General features: G+C 32.4%; 1 protein-coding gene across 7 annotated transcripts in view; it reads left to right on the forward strand.

The window, feature by feature from the left end:
• Window positions 1–17,861, forward strand: part of RELCH (RAB11 binding and LisH domain, coiled-coil and HEAT repeat containing) — a 90,747-nt gene that overhangs the window by 1,531 nt on the left and 71,355 nt on the right. For all 7 annotated transcript variants that reach the window (XR_004953493.1, XR_004953494.1, XR_004953495.1 and 4 more), the window contains exon 2: window positions 16,435–16,524. Coding sequence is in view for 4 of the 7 variants with exons in the window: in XM_036229071.1 (XP_036084964.1) it covers window positions 16,435–16,524 (90 nt within the window). In the remaining 3 variants the exon portion in view is untranslated. The remainder of the gene's footprint in view (window positions 1–16,434; window positions 16,525–17,861) is intronic.

The following is a 17,861-nucleotide window of genomic DNA, read 5'->3' on the forward strand; positions in this document are numbered from 1 at the left end:
TATATGCTGGATTCCCAGTATCTTCTTTGGGAGGCATCTTAGATTTTCCCTGAGTAATGATATGAGATGTTTTAGTATGTTATATGAGGCCAACTGGAATTTACTAGCATGTTAAATGTACAAAACTGTAGTCTAATTTTAGCCTAATTTTGTCTCTATACTTTTGAATGGTGCCAGAGACATATTGCCAAACTTAGATGTAGTGAAAGGGCGAAGAGTGCATATTCTATTAATGTAAAACAAATCCTAAATAGTTTTCTCTCTTGGATATGGAATTTTCTCAGTAGATGTAATTTCCTTACTCAATATGTAGGATAATCTTCCTCTTCAGAAAGAGGTCTTTCTCATTGCTGACCTTTAAGACTATAAAATGTAACAGAGAAATGTAACAAAATTTCTATGTAATAGTTGGGTTTTTTGTTTGAAGATTGCTAACTTATCTAATAATGACTTTCACCTGACAAGCTCTACCACTTCAAGACCCAGCTCCAATGACATCTTTGTATATGTTTTCCTTACTCCCCATGCTTACTTAGTTGCTTCTCTCATTGCCCTACTGTCAAACCTCAACTATAGCCTTTAAAACTTTCATATTTGATTTGTCAACAATATCATTGTCCTTCAGTAGAGAGTCACTTTTACAGGGGAATTTTTATATCCCTACACTTTGTATAGTCCCTGGCCTATTGTTGAATATAACTGGATTGCATCTGCCATTTTTCTACTGTGTTATTATAATGAAATTGGTTATTCTTCATAACTTTATTCTATTTAATTTAAAACAATTTTTTAACCTTTTTAGCCTACGTTACTATTAATATCACTGTTTATAGTGAAAATTTGTCCTAAAACTTTTTGTATAGAAATAGTTTATAATTTAGACCATAAATATTTTAGCAGTGTTTTAAAGTAAAAAGTTAACTTCTAATTGCCTTTGCATTTTACATTTTTATAGTTTCTTGGAATAATAAGTCCTGTGACCAAAAAAATCACAATTTAAATACAAGTAGTCATGTGCACCTCTGCTTTTCTATATCCTCATTTATTTGCACCTGTTTTAGGTACTGGAGATGCACGCGCGTGCGCGCGCGCACACACACACACACACACACACATAATATTTTCAAGAATATTTAGCAATACCCCTGGCCTCTATCCACTAGATGCCAGTTGCAACCAATACCAAAAACATCCCCCAAAGCTTTGGCAACCAAACACGTCTCCAGCATCATCCAGGGAAGGGATGTGCAAAATTTCCTGAGAACCGTTTCTATACATAAGTTTTGTCTGTTCGAAAATTTCATGTAAATGGAATCATAGAGCACATATTCTTTTATGCCTGGCTTCTTTTGCTCAGCATAATGTTTGTTAAATTTATCCACATTTTTGTGGGTATTAGTAGTTTATTTATTCATTTCTCTGTTATATATTTGTGGGTTTTTGTTTTTTGTGTTGGGCTCTGCGAATAAAGCTGCCATGAACATGCTTGTACAAATTTTGCATGAACATATGTTTTCATTTCTTTTGGGTAATACCGAATAAAATTGCTGGATTGTGTAGTTAGTATGTATTTAAGTTTATAAGAAATCATCAAACTGTTTTCTAAAGTGGTTGTACCATGTAAATTCCCATTACGGTGTATGAGAGGCCCCCAAACACTTGGTGTTTTCAGGCTCTTTATTTAATTTATTCTGTCGAGAATGTTGTGGTGTCTCGTGGTTTTAATTTTTATTTCCCAGAAGACTAGAGATGCTGAGCTCCTTCTGAGCTTTTTGCCATTAGTGTATATACTTTTGTGAAGTATCTGTGCATGTATTTTCCATGATTGTTTAATTAGGGTGTTTTTTCTTGTTATTGGGTTTTTTGTTTTTTTATTTTTTCGTCTCATTTTTGAGTTGTAGTTCTTTATATCTTCTGGACTTGAGTCCTTTATCAATATGTGTTTACAAATATTTTTTCCCAATATTGTTTGTATTTTCATTTTTAGCAGTGTAACTTAAGAACAAAAGTTATTAATTTCATGAAGTCCAATTAATCAATTTTTTTCTTTAATGATTCATGCTCTTTATAGCTTATATGAGAAATATTTGCCTACTCCAAAGTTGCAAAATTTTTCTTCAGTATTTTCTTATAGAAGTTTTACAGTTTTAACTTTTACATTTAAATCTTTAATAGCAGTTTTCTACTTTAATAAACGTATCATAAAAAGAACTATTTCTTAACTACAAACTGCATTTACTACAAACTACAAACTACATTTACAAACTACATTATTCCAATTACAAATGTGCATTTACTACAAACTTTATTACAGTTTCAATACAAATGCATTGTATATATCGCAGTATCAATTCTTGTAAATAACTTAATCCAGGTAGAAAATAAATTCTAAAATGGGTCTATAAAACTGCTTAGTACCATGTTTTGAAGATTTTGACTAAGCTCTTGATCACAGATTGTATTTTAGAAATTCTAAGGATGAATCTTTCTCTAGGATTTGGACTACCGCCTGTTTTTAAAGATCCTTTATATACAATTTTTTATATACAATTCTAGCATGTGGATTGTTGTTAGTTGGGTTATGATTTTATAATTCTCAATAACAACTTTTTGGTTGATTATAAACTATAAATATTGATAGTGTGGAATACCTAAAACATTAAATTATTTTTATTTTTGTATATATTTGGATGTATGTCTGATTTGAAAATGTATAATACTTAATAATAAATCTATAATTAAAAGTAGTTTTCTTTATTTAATGTTATATAAAAAGAATTCAAGATATATTGAACTACCTAAAACTCCATTGACCTAGGTTAGTACTATATAGTAGTGCTTTTAAAATACTCTAATAATCTTCATACTGTATTTAATCTTTTTTCTTGATTAGAATAGTAGTCCATATTAATAAAACATCCAAATATTAAAAGAATTATAGCTTTATAAGTTTGATATTTTCAGTAGAATTTCTATTAACTAAGTGAATTACTTTTAACAAATGCTCTGAGGAATTTTCAGTGTTTGATAAATTTTAACATTGTCACAATATTCTTACTAGATCTTTTATATTTAGTATTACTTACTTGATTGTACACTCACATTACTTTTATATATATTTTTCCCCTGTATTTTTTGTCATTTGAGCCAAAATAACTTCCATTTAGTAATCGCTTTGCTTTTCCATTAGATTTATGATTGCACGTGATAATTTCACTTGTGAGCCTTCTTGGGTCATCTTTCTCCTTTTAAATTTCATGTTTCATGATTCTATTTTTTTTTTCAAAACTCTCAAAGAGTACATATCTTACTGTGCTCAGTGTTCCTTTTTCAGCATCACCAGTGCTAAGATGTCATAATCTTCCAAAGTTCCCATCTCTTCCACTTTAGAAAGTAGTTCCTGCCTGTTAGATTGGAACTGGGTTTAGTGCTTCCTCTGGCTTCTGTGAGAGAAAATATCCACAGAATATTTCTAAAATGTATTAGGTTTAATGCTTTTCGCCAAATGAGACTTTCCACTATTGTCTGGAATATATGCATTCTTAAATTTATCTGTTGCATAACTGTCATTTTTCTTGCTTATGCCTTTCCAGTACTTTCAAAATTATTATTCTTGTTGAAATTTAGTCAGATATTCTCACAGTCTAGCACAGTGACTGGAATATAGTTGGTGTTCATTATTTTTCATTGATCAGTGAAGGATTGTAGGTATCCAGAAGATGTTTAATGCATGTTTTTGGTGGGGCAGCAAGACTAACACTTTGAAGAACTAAAATTATCTTCTGAAGTACAGATAATAGTGTAAGATATAGAAAAATCATTATTGATTATGGTAATGAAATGGCCCTTGTGGAGAAAGTAAAATGTAAGTTTGACCCTCAAGGATGGGTGAAATTTTCAATAAATAGTAACTTTATTATTTGGCCAAATTTAGACACTTTTATCTTAAGTAAGGAAAAGGAAGTGGAGTTAAAGAAAAGACAATACTTATATTATATTTTGCCTTGTTTAAAACATCTTCTGGGAACATGCTTACCATTATCTGACTCTCCACTTAATAAAGTGTATTTGGGTAAAAATGAAGTATGATGTTTCAAGCCATTGTGGTACTTTGGCTAAAAGGAAGTAAGATAGGACTATTAATCAGGGAGAACAGACCTTATTTCTGTCCACAATTAAAGCTACACTTTCTGATGTTCAAACAAGAAAGTTAGGGATGATCAACAGAATGTATGCTTGTTTGTTTTGTTTAAAACTTGGTTGGATAAAAACCATCCAGAATTGGTGTAATTTTCATTTTGTTGATTAGTATTTTTAGATCAAAATATACCTTTGGTTAATGTATTTTTATGTGACTTTTAACTGGGTCACCCCCCTTTCCTCATGGTTGTATGATGATCAAATGAAAAAGAATCTTTACTTTAGTCTAAAAATACAGTCTTAAATCTAAATTACAAATATCAATTGAGAAAGGGTTCAAGTATTTATTAACAGCCTATTTTTTTCTTAACAGGTAGTTTTTACTGGCTTCTACTGATAAGTACTGTAAGAGTTGATGATAAATTATGATTTCTAAGTTATAATAAAATTATGTTTGTTGATATTTAAATGGTATTTCACTATTTGGCCATATTTTGAATGCAATGCCTCTTTGATTGACTTTTTTGGGGACTCGCATTTAGTGTAGGGTTGATCTACTTTAACTCCATCATACTTTGAGTATTTGTTTCAATATCGCAATTATTTTTGAAATGTAATTGACATATAACATTGTATTAGTTTTAGGTGTATAGCATAATAATTGACACACACCTGTGTGTGTGTGTGTGTGTGTGTGTGTGTGTTGAAATGATTACTACATGTTTAGTTAACATCTATCACCACTTGTTGCTGTATTAAATTGTATTGACCATTGTGATCACCTTTGAGGAGAGAAACAATAGGAACATGAATATCATATTTCTTTTAAAATTTTGAAATTTATATGAAAAATGTTATAACAGTTCATATTCGCTGGTTGTTATATGGTGTTTTGCACTTTTAAAAAAGCTTTAAAGTAGTATGTACTGTGCTTTGTCAAATTTTGCATGTGATTATGGCAAAAGAAGGAAATTTTGTAATGGAAATTGACTCTATTGTTCCACCATTAATTGACTTCTAATCCTATAACCTGGCAGTGTGAACAGAGTTTTTGTGACATGAAATACCAACTTCCCTCTGGTATATGAATACAAAGATTATTCTGCATAATAAGTTATTTCTTCATATGTATCCGGCTTGTGTCTACCTTTTCTGTTATCTTATATTGAATATTATAGTCTATTAATTAAATTTGCAGAAATAACAGCAAAAAATGTCACTCTTTGCTCACAAACTATTGGTTACACATGTACCAACTTATTCTCAATCTCCTATTGTCATTCGTAACAGGGAGGATCAGTTCTGTTTGGAAGGGAAATCTTCCCAATAAGATTATATTGTACTAATATACTGATAATTCTTGGCATAATGTTGACAGAGATCTCTTTTAGGATATATTTAGCATGTTTCAAGTGAACAAAACTATTTTATCCCAATAGTTTTCTGTTGCATTTTATGTGTGTCTGCTAAATATTCTGTATATGTGTATGGAAGTAGAATTTACCATTAGAAAAGTACTCAGCAATAGTCAAATTTCCTGATTTTCCTAGTTAGGAGTAGCTCCTTCTAGATATTCTTTTACAATTGAAGCTTTTTTTTTCCTTCATGGGTAAATGTGTGAGTCAAGACAGTCAACCAAAGATTGCAAGGTGGAATGATGAAAGTTATGAATGTATCACCAAAATCTCTAATCACATTTTATCAGTTTTTAACAGTGAACATTTGCATTTTATGCCCTTTAATAAGTCACATAGTAAGAATACTAATTTGCATCTATTAAACATTTAAATAAGATGCCCGTATTGAAAAGGTAGCCTGTATTGATAGGTGATTTATGAGTCTTTGTTCTCACTGGACTCTTCAATCTCCAACTTCATTTCTATAATTGATGACCTCCTTATTTGCATTGAAACAGTTGAACCAAGATTTATTAAAATATTTAAAAGTAAAGGTATCAAGGATTGAAAACAACCTAAATGTCCAACAGTAAAGGATTAATTAATTGAAGTAAATAATTTCCTTGTACTGATGTGAAATGATCACTAAATTGTATGATAAAGTGAATAAATTAGGATGCAGCCAATATGTATGTTTCCATTTATGTATAAAAAGGGAGAAATTTGCATATGCCTAGCATATTTTAAAAGGATACATACAGAAGAGTCTAAACAATGACCGTTGCTGCTGAGGAGGGTTGCTGGTTGGGAGATGGGCACAGGGGTTTACCTTTTCTCTGTAGGTCCTTTTATTATATTTTACTACATATCTTGTCTTAAGTGACAAAACATCCATTCCAACCCAGATCACTGACTTCAAAGCCTGCTCTTTCCATTACATCACAACTACTGTTTTATGTCAACTTTGAGCTCAGCAAAAGTTCTGAGATCATTTTAGTATATGATCAGGCAAAGGATCTTAGTAATTCATTCAGAGTACGTGCATCTTATTAACTGTTAGAGTAGCTAATCTTAATGCAGAAGGCAAGTCAAGTAGTACAAATTTGATCATGTATAAAATACAGCGACTAACTATAGCACCACATTAAGCAGAGGTAAATAATGTGCCCAAAGCATTTAATTTCATCCAGGTGTCCTCTTCACAGCACTTAATCTTACTCCAAATCAGGCAGGACATGTACATTTTACATGTAGTCCTAGGATCAACTAAGACTCGGATTAGAGCCAAATATAGTCACCAGTTGTTCTTCTGAAGTGATTTTGCAAGGCTGAATTAATTTGTACTGCCTTTTTCAATCTTGAAGCTTTCTTGCATGGTTACCTATCAGTTTCTGGTCTAGTCATAGAGTGTGACTAAGCCTCAAGAAGGAGAAGACCATAGTGCAATCATGGGTGTAGACTTCTTCCAGATTTTCCTACCTATTTCAAAAATCCCCAGGTCTTAAATGATATTCATTTGTTTTTGAAACCAGCCAGTCCTGTTGTAGGTGATTGCTCACAGTAGTGTCATCATATTGTCTATGTTATTTCTAATCATCTAACAGTTCTGTGCTTGTGTGCTGCTTTAGTTTAGGCCTTTATTTAACTCATAGCTAGGTCATTAGTTTTAGTCTTGTAACTGGTTTCTGTGCCTTTAATCTCTTCTTCCATCCTTATTCTTATTTGATTTTAAAATTTATTTGTTCCTGTCACTCTAAAACCTTTCAAAATTGCTTCTTCCTGTTCAACTTTTTCCAACCCTTTTTTTGTTAGTAAAATTATTACAAAAAAATGAATTTATAAATCTGCTTAGGAATTTTTCATCATTTTTGTGGAATATATGAAAAATTGCTTTAAAATATTTTATTATGAATATATATAACATCCTCCCAATAATTGTGCTGCTTCTTGCCTTTTCAGCCATGTTATCTATATACAAAACCTTTGTTGTACTCACATTAGTTACTCAATGTCTCTTGGACATGTGTTACACTTTCCTGAGTCAATGCCTTTGTCTCTATTATTTCTCCTCTTGGAATTCTTATCCTCTGTCCTCCTTTCCTTTTTTTCCAGACCCTGTGTATCCTTAAAGGAAGGACCAGTTTATAGTTCTTCCTCTCCCTTAAGCTTCTCCAGCCCATAGTGATCTCTCAATCCTCTAAACTTGTTTTATTTTTAATCTGTCTCCTGATGGAAATTCATTATATAGAAACTTGTGAATGTGTTAGTAGTATTGAAAATTTTTTGTGTTAATGTTTTAACTGACCAGATTCTTTTTAAGGACGATAGTTAGAGTTCACATCTCATATATCTCTGTCTTTTTCCATACATGGCACAAATGCCTAAAAGATAATTTATAAATTTATTTAGCCTGAGTATAGAAAAGAGACCTGTTTTATTTATCTCTGTGTCACCAGTGCCTAATATTGTGCCTGGTAAACAAGCTTTGAATAAACGTTGAAGTTATGTTGAAGAAATGAGCTTTAGGTGGTCAGATCCTAGAAATATGTAAGTTTGAAATGTTCTTTGTGAAAAATTAGCTTTTCCTTTTATAGCATGTTGCAAAGCTGAGTCAACGTTGGTCTTTCTGAGGCCATTCACAGTATCGAGCCCAGTTTTCCTGTAATCTGGGAGATCTGAACTTGCATGCTCTTACCTATTGTTCAAGGGAACTAGTAGTTCAAAGCTCAGACTTTGGCAGTAGAGAGCTTGAGTTCATATTTCTACTCTGACACTTCCTACTTGCACAACTGTGGATAGTCTGTTTCCTTTACTGTACAATGCAGATGGTAACGGCTTCCATTAAAGGGGGTTGTTTATGAAGGTCATCAGGTAAGGTTATCTGCATCCAGCGCAGAGTAAGTGGTCAAAATGTGAAATATCGTAATAACTATTATTAATAATAATCCTCTTTTTCTGACAGCCATTCATATAGTGATATCATCCAGCATTATAGAAATTTTAACTTAAGTGAACAGTTTGCCAATAAAGTCTGTGTTTCTCTTCTTAAGTTTAAATCGTTTTTTGAGTTTGAATCTTGTGACAAAGAAAAGAAAGACAAAGAAAAGCTAGGAGACTTGACTTCTAGTTTGCTCACAGATTAATGTAACCTTTAACATAAAATGATCTGATTGGGTCATTTTTTATCAGTATATATGGCTTAATTCCACTGGTTTATAAGCTGATTTAAGGCAAGGACCAAGTCTTCCTGAATTTTATCTTTTATTCCCCACCATGGGTTAGTAAATATTCATTGACTGAATGCGTAACCCAATTTTCTCATCTGTACAAATGAGGGAGTGGACTTGTTCTAAGATTACCTCTCACTTTCAAATATTTTGAATATAGGGGTCAGTGACCTGAGCCTCAGCATTAAAGAAGAAGTGAAGATCAGAAAATATAAATGTGAGTTTTGCTGTTGGCAGATCTCTGACATCCATCTTTAAGTGGATAACAAAAATGTTTATATACAACCTCAGGTTTTAAAGTAAGGTAAATTTGTTATCTATTTATTGCATTTATATACTTTACCTTATTTACCATGACATAGATTTTTTAGGTATGGTTTGGTAAATAAACTTTACTCAAAAAATTGGCATTTTAAAGTTAATTTCTTGATACCATTTTCCTTTCTATTCTTTAATTGTGAATTGGGTACTTTCATGAGTTTTGAATTATAAAATGCCCCTATTATAAAAGTATTAAATGCCTTTGGAGGAAAATACCAAAATGAAAACAAAATTCAAACAGTACAGAGTATGTAGTGAAAAATTTGAATTTTACTTCTCAGAGTCAAATTACTATTAATAACTTACCATATGTATTTGCAAAAACATTAAAGTGCATATAAGCATACACGACACATCTACATGGACTTTTATATCCACATCCTTTAAAAAATTATTCTTTAATATTTTGCTGCACTTTCCTATCAGTAACCTGGCTCACAGTAGTTGTTCAATAAATGTTTAATTGAATTAACTGATACTCTTTACTATTCAGCAGCCGGTCAATTTTTCTGATACATTTAGCTTTTAAAGTTCCATAGAATTTAGATAAAAGATACCTTTTCAAAGATCTGAGACTAATATTTTTAACTTTTAAAAGTATATTTTATCAGTACCAAAAATTAAATGTAAATATAAATAGGACTACTTAAGCATGTGATTTATAAAATCAGTCTGCATGCCATATAGTCACACTGTGTATAATGGATTTAGTTTTCAGACTAAATAAAACTTGCATACAGGTTTTACCAGTTTGCCAACTACAATGAAAGTCCCTGATCATTTAGTTTCTAACTATGAAGCGAATTATTAAGAAGTTATATAATCCTGGAATTTGAAGAAAGGCTTTGTGATGTACTTCATATTAGAATATGGTAGTTTCTTTCTTTCTTAATTAAACAGGTTCATTTTTCCAAACTCCCTTCGTATTAGATTATTTTGAAAGGTAGTTCCTTACCCTGAAAAAATATTGTGGCTTCATCTAAAGAAGCGTATTTGTCTTGGGACTATATATTACCTCATATTAGTCTTAAAATACAAAGTACGGATTATTTACAAAATCTCTTGAAATTAATTTCTACCATAAATTTTAGTTGAAATTACTTTCTACCATAAATAAAAGTTGAAATAAAAATTGAAATAAAAGTTGAAATGACTTTCTACCATAAATTTTTTTTTCTGACATGGTGTAATAAATTCTAATGAATTGGAACATTAATTTTATGACATCATAGTATTGTTATTTAAAAACGCACCATGTTGATTTGGTACAAAGGTACATGTTGACTTGGAACTAAAAAAAATATTTAGAATATATTTTTCAATGATCATACTAATACTTTCTGTTTTATTAAACTATGGTGGCTTTCCCCCTAGGACTCTCCCTATTGCACAGATGATTTCTTTGAAACTTACAGAGAAATACAATAATGGAGGAATATTGTATGGTGTTCAAATAGGTACTAATGTATGTATGATTAAATAGAAATTAAAAGAAGAAAGAGAAATACCTATAAAACGAGCGTTAGATAGACACTTAGCATAATAAAAAATACTTGTCTGAAATCAACAGCCAACATCAGTACTTAACATTCCATGAAAATCACAAATAAAACAGAGAGGTCTGGTATCACGACACTAGAATATTGGTTTATAAAAGTTAATCCTATTTGACGTACATGTTTTAATATACAGGTTAGAGACATCAGAAAAGCTACTGAATAGCTAAGACATGTGACGAAGCAGAGAGTCTGGTGCTCAGGTGGAGTTTCTGGCTAGGGCAGTCATGGGCAGACAAACTAATATATCAGGAAAATCAAGATGTTAGATACCTGGTCAAAGAATGTGGATAGAAAATTCACACACACACACACTCCCAAAAAAAGGTAGATGGCCAGTATACTTTTCAAAGAATGTTCATCAGGAATCAAAGAGATGCCTAATTAAACAAGATATAATTGTATAGTATATTCCATTAGTAAGATTAAAACTAATGCCAAGTGTTGGCAATAGCTATTATATACTACTGTTGGTAGGACTCAGATTGCTGTGTATACTTTAGAAAGCAGTTTAAGCAATGTGTACCAATAGCCTTAATCATATGGCAAATTCTCACTATATAAGTGTCATTTTTGAAAAGCAAGATACAAATTGTATGTATACATTCTGTTTTTGCAAAAATATCTACACGTACTTAGACATGGGGAAAAGAGTTCAAAAAAGAATATCTAAAAATTCTGGGAAAACTTTAATGATATCCCCAATGTTTTTAATCTTATCCCCAATCTTAGTGGGAATGGGATAATTTATCTAGTTTTCTATATTTTAATAATTACTTATGCATATTTATAATTAAGAAAGCTCTTACTTATGTTGTGTTACAAAACTTTGGAGAAAAGTGGTTAGATAAATTTATTTTTGAAGAGCTAGAAATTTTAGGTACTGTATATATAGTGATCTAGGATATCTATTTTATAAATAGATCATATTAGTTATCAGGCAAGTGTATTTATAGGTCAGTGGTTTATTCCAGTCTAGCATTTTATATTTTTCACCTATTTAAAAGATGTATATGTAAAACGTTTTATAAAGTTTATCTACTATATTTTGATATTTATTTCTTTCTTTTATTTGACTTATTGCCTAGCTTTGGTTCAATTCCAAACAGTGGAGAGAAAAAAAAAAACTTATTATTTAAGATAATAGTAACTATTTTCCAGTATTACAACTTTAATTATTAAATTTTAGGAATCAGTGGATCCTCTGTACATCCAAGTTTTTTTCAATATTTTATTGTGATAATTTTAAAACTTAAAAATTGAAAGAATTTTTATACCCATGTACCCACCACCTAGATTCTACAATTAACCTTTTACTATACTTGTTTTATTTCGTATCTGTACACCTCTCCAATTCTCTATGCATCCAAAAATCTATCTTATTTTTTATGCATCTTACATTGTTACAAATATCACTACTAATTCCTCTAAGTGTTTTAACATGCCTATCATTAGCTAGAGCTCAGTATTTTGAACCTTTTTTATTCTTTTGAGGTAAAATTTAAAGACAATAAAACATAAATCTCAAGTGTACCATTTGATGTTAACAAATGAATACACCTGTGATAACCCAAACTCCTGTCAATATGTAGAACATTAACTGTCACTCCAGGAAGTTCCTGTATGCTCCTTCCCAGTCAGTCAGCTCCCACCCCTTCCAGCCACATACTCCCAACACCCACTATTATGAGTTCATTGTCATTAATTACTATAGCCTGTTCTAAAACTTTATGCAAATGAAGTTATACAGTATGTACTCTTGGGTAAGGAAGGCGTCTTTCATTCAGCTGAAGCATTGAGATTTACTCATGTTGTCTATTTCAGTGTGTTGTGTTTTATTGTTTGTTTGGTTTTTTGCTCACTGAGTTGTGTTTCTGAGTTCCATTTTTAATGTGAACTTGAGACTACTGTGGTTACTATTATGTGATATTTTTTGGCTTACACTTAAATGAAATGCTGTAGTGAGGGATACTGTAATATTTGGTTTTCTGTCATTCTTATTTAGATTGTCTTCAAATTTAAGTTAATATCAAATTATTATTTATCAGATACAGTTAAACTGCAGGGAAATTAAATGCTTCTCTGGATAGAAACATAGTGTTCTAAGATGAGTGCTAGATGTGGAATTCCACTTAGTTCACCTTAATAGTACTTTAAAAATAAGTGCTACATCAATTATGTCATAGCTCTGTTCGAAGTTAATCATTTTGATTTTTGGCATGTACTAATTGTTTTAAAAGGATGTAGGGGAGTCCCAGGCGTAGTCCAAATCTGTATTCCTGAAACTTGGATTTATTTGTCCAGATTGTGCTTTCTGAACACGGAAAATCTGTTTCCTTAGATAAATATATAAAGCATTAAGTCCTATGTAAAGTAGCACAGTTCAGTGAGTTGACCTTATCTCTAATTTGTCCCCTTTTTGCATTAGCTAGATACACACCCTTAATAAGTATCAGCTTTGATTTCTCTATTTAAGTCAGAATATTTACATACTGTGTTCTGTTTAAGGACACTTAAAAATCTGGCAAGGCTAAGGGCTTTCCCCACCACCACCATGCACTTAAAACACAGAACCTCAGGAGCATCTCCATTCACACATTCCCATATTACACATTCAATAAATGAACTCTTAAAGAGTTCACTTAACCCCATATGCATTTCTTTACCAGGACACGTTAGTTGTACACCAATAAATAACCCAGTTCTGACCACTTCCCATGATTCTGCTGCCACCGTAGTCCTAATCTGATCAGGTTTCACCTCCGTGACTTTAAAAGCCTCTTAACTGGTCTCTCTGCAAACCTCTTTTCTTACAGCAGCCAAAATGATTTTCTAAAAAATGTGTGTTTTTGTTGTTTCTCATTATACTTGGAATAAAATTCAGACTGTTTTCAAATTGTTTACACTGACCTCTGTTGTTCTCAACTCAGGTCTGCCTGAAACTGTTTTACCTCATTCTGATCTTACCTTTTCAGAAGGGCTTGCCCAGAGCATGCTAATATTGCTCCTCAGCCCACAGCCACCTACTGTTCTGGCCTTGTCTTCATTTTTTTTTACACCGTTTTGATCATTATCTGTTTTTTTTTTTTGTACTTAATTATTGCCTTCTTTCCCACTAGAATATTCTCTAGGGACAGAGACCTTGTCAGTCATGCCGACAGAATCTCCTGCACTTAAGATGGTGCCTGACAGATAGTAATAGGTTATTAAGTTTTTTCAAATATTACATACAGCTCCATATGTCTTTCTCTAATATGAATATTTGAATCTCTTTATTGTTTTCTATACAGTGTGACAGCAGTAGATTTTTATAATAACGACCCAATACTTGCAGAATTGTGCAGTGTCTTCTGAGTAAGAAAGCTAGGTCGTTAGGTAACTCTCTTATAGAGTTGAAGATTGAGTTAGTGTTTACCAAGGAGGAACCACCCTAGAAAGCTGAGTTTTCAACAGTAAGCAATTCTACATGTGTAGAATATAATATAAAAGCCATTTCCTTGTAAAATTGATTTTATTTATAGCCTGGTTCACTCCTATAAACTATTATAAAATGTTCTTCCTGGCCCCTTGGAACTTCTATACATTGTAACTTTATTCTTTATACCATACTTGTCCTGTACTTTGATAATACACTTGTCTGTTCTTTTCCTCATTTGTTGACTTGGTGGGCATTTATTCTTTAGGGCTAGGTTTAACATAGTTGTTGATCGAAGGCTTCCATGGCCCAATTGAAGCTGGAAGTCTATACAAATCTTTTGCCCATTTGGAAATTGTGCCGACTTTTTTTTTATTGAGTTATAAGAGTGCTTTTTGTTATGAGGATATAAGTCTCTTATCCTACACTCGATTTGCAAATATTTTATCCTGTTCTGCATTTTTACTTTCTTGATGGTGAGTTTTAAAGCACAAAAGTTTTAATTTTGTTGAAATCCAGTTTATCAAATCACTCATTTATCTCTTGTATTATTTTCCTATAGCTCCTGTAAAAAGAAAATACAAATGAGTTTGAAACAATACAAATTAATTATTTTACAGTTCTGTAGTTGAGAAATCTGAAATGTGTCTTGTGATGGGCTAAATGTACTAAAATCAAGGGGTCAGCAGTGCTGTGTTCTTTTCTGGAGGCCCTGGGAGAAGGCTTTTCCTCTTACTAGAACCTGCCTGTATTCCTGGGCTTGTGGCCCTCTTCTGCTTTTAGGGACCTTGGCTAGCACATTGGGCCAACCCGAATAAACCAGGATAATCTCTCTATTTTAAGGTCAGGTGATTAGCAACCTTAATTCCATCTGTGTGTAAGGTAATTCATTTACAAATTCCAATGATTAGGACGTGAACATCTCTGAGGGATCGTATTTCTGCCTCCTACATTGCTTATGCTTTTGTGCTTTATCTGAGAAATCATTGCCTAAGCCAAGGCCACAAAGATTTACTTCTACATTTCCTACTAAAAATTTCATAGTTTTCACTGTTACATTCACTATGATCCCTTTTCAGTTAATTTTTTCTTACGGTATGAAGTATTAGTCTACCTTTCTTCTTTGTTTGTGGATATCCAGTTGTCCCGATGCCATTTGTTGTAAAAATTATTCTTTAAGTCTAAAATAAAAAATGGTGATTCCTCCATTCTTATTCTTTTTCAAGATTGCTTTGGCTTTTCTGGGACTTTTTAATTTCCATATGACTATTAGAATAAGGCTCTCAGTACTTGCAAAAGCAGAAAGAAAAAAAGCCAGTTAGAATTTTTTTAAAAGGGATTTAAGGGACTTCATTGAATCTATGTACTGTGGATTATTGCTATCCTAATATGGATCTTTTGATTTATGAGCTTAGGATGTCTTTCTATTTATTTAAATAATCTTAGTTTCTTTCAGTGCTGTCTTATAGTTTTCAATGTACAAGTCTTAACACTTATCGTTAAATTTATTCTTAAGTATTTTATTAGTTTGGATGTTGTTGGAAATGAAATTGCTTTCTTAATTTTGCTTTTGGATTGTTCATTACCTGTGTATAAAAATTTGATTGATATTTGTATGTTGATCTTAGGTTCTGCAACTTTAATAAACTTATTTATTAGGTCTGGATTCTTTAGGAGATTTTTATATTCAAAAATCATGTCATCTGTGAATAGAAATAGTTTTACTTCCTTTAAATCTGGATGCCTTTGGTTTCATGGTTTTTTTAATGAGAAATCAGCAGTCATTCAAATTATAGTTCCTCTATATGTAACATGTTGTTTTTCTCTGGTCGCTTTTAATATTTTCTCTTCATGTTTGGTTTTCAGCAATTTGATTGTGATATGCCTAATTTTCTGTTCTCTATTTATCTGACTTGGTGTTCTCTGAGCTTTTCAAGTTTGTATGTGTCCCATTTCTTGCCTTTCCTATAGTGGACTCCAATTCAACATGTCACACCTTTTGCTATCATCCCATAGGTCTTTGACGCTCTGTGAATTTTTTCAGTCTTTATTCCTCTCTGTTCTTTAGACTGGATCATTTCTATTAATTTATCTTTAAGATCATTGACATATTTCCATTTTGTTATTAAACTATAGAATGAATTTTAAATTTTAGATAACTATTTTTCAATTCTAGAATTTCCACTAATTTTTTTATAAGTCTCTATTTTTCTTCTAAAATTTCCTATTCTTTTTATTCATTGTGTATATTTATTCCTTTACTTAGACTCATAGTTTTATTAACTGGAAATAATTGTAATTAATTGATTTCCAATTCCTTATTTTGGTAATTAAGTAAAAATTTGTTTAATTCTTCTATACATTTCTCTTTCTTACAGATAGAGCTGGGAGCATCAGTACCCTTGATTCTTTAGACTTTGCAAGATATTCAGATGATGGTAACAGGGAAACAGATGAGAGAGTGGCAGGTGAGTGACATTGTAGAGACAGATTTGGATTCTTTGCTATTTCAGAAATAATAAAATAACTTGAGGAATTATCTTCCCTCTACAATTTGGTATGCTAATTATATAGTTATTATAGAAAATTATGTTACTAATTTATTGGTTCCAGGAAACATTTCGCTTCCCAACTTCTTCCAGTGGTGGCATGAGTGGTTGGTCATTTTGATGAGTTTCATTTATAGCCAACAATTCACAACCATGTAGTTATAAAACTGGTGTAAAACAGGTTTAAGTCAGCCATAGTTTAGTGCAAGGTTAGTTGGACCTTGGCCTCCTCATTCCTGTGATCCTGCAAACCAGGGCCGATATTCACATGTTGTATACCAAAACAACTCTAGTGATTGTTAAAATTGGTTGAAATACTTTTGTGCTGGTTGGTGAATAAAACTATCCTGAGTTCCCCAAGTATCCTCTAGCCGTCACAGCATCTCTCCAGAAACTTCTCCTGACTTTCCTATGATTCAGAAAATAAAGAGCTAATGGTTGGTACTGCAGGGGCCTCTAGGAGACCCATTCCGGTAAGAAGGAACATTTTTCTGGTTGCTTGGTTACTGATTCCAGTCTCCTTCCCCACCTCACCTCTCACTAGTTTGCCTTCTAGACATAACCATTGGGTCTGTAAGGACTTCAGAAGACCAATGAGTATCCCCGGTGTTTTGCCCACATTAAATGAGGCGGTTGGATTCTGCTTGGGGTTCCACCCTGGCATTTACCCATGTAGCAGCCCTGGCCCCTTAAGTGTCAAATGTGTAGTACCATTCTGGTGCCTCAAGACTTTAGTTATATGTCATTGAGTCATTCTTGACTACTTTGTAGGAACTGTAGTCTTCACAGGACATTGGTTTAGAGAAAGATGGGGAAAGCAGACAGACATCAGTTAGGTATTTTGATTTCCACTAGAATGGTGTGCATTCCTGAAACAGGAGGCATGCCACATTCACAGGTAGAGCCTTTGGGGACTGTGCGGGGTCAGGGAATGTGGATTCCTCTCTTGACCAACTCTGTTGAATTCTTTTCCATTTACTGGGGCAAGTTTGTTAAAACCTGCCAAATGTTTACCTGTCATGGTCATTATGAATAAAAGTGAGTGTTAATTTTTACACAGTACTTGTTCCATTATAACACTGTCCTAAATGTATATTAACTTATGGAGTTATAGAATTATCATTGTCCTTCCCTCCCCAGGAAACTGAGGTACTCAGAGGGACTATTAAGACTTCAGTGGCAGAGCTAGGGTTCAAATGCAGAGAGCCCAGCAACAGAGCCCACAATTGACTGTACCATGTGCTGCCTCTTAGCAT

This window comes from Rousettus aegyptiacus, unplaced genomic scaffold (assembly GCF_014176215.1).
Source record: "Rousettus aegyptiacus isolate mRouAeg1 unplaced genomic scaffold, mRouAeg1.p scaffold_m13_p_12, whole genome shotgun sequence".
In the NCBI taxonomy this organism is placed as follows: Eukaryota; Metazoa; Chordata; class Mammalia; order Chiroptera; family Pteropodidae; genus Rousettus; species Rousettus aegyptiacus.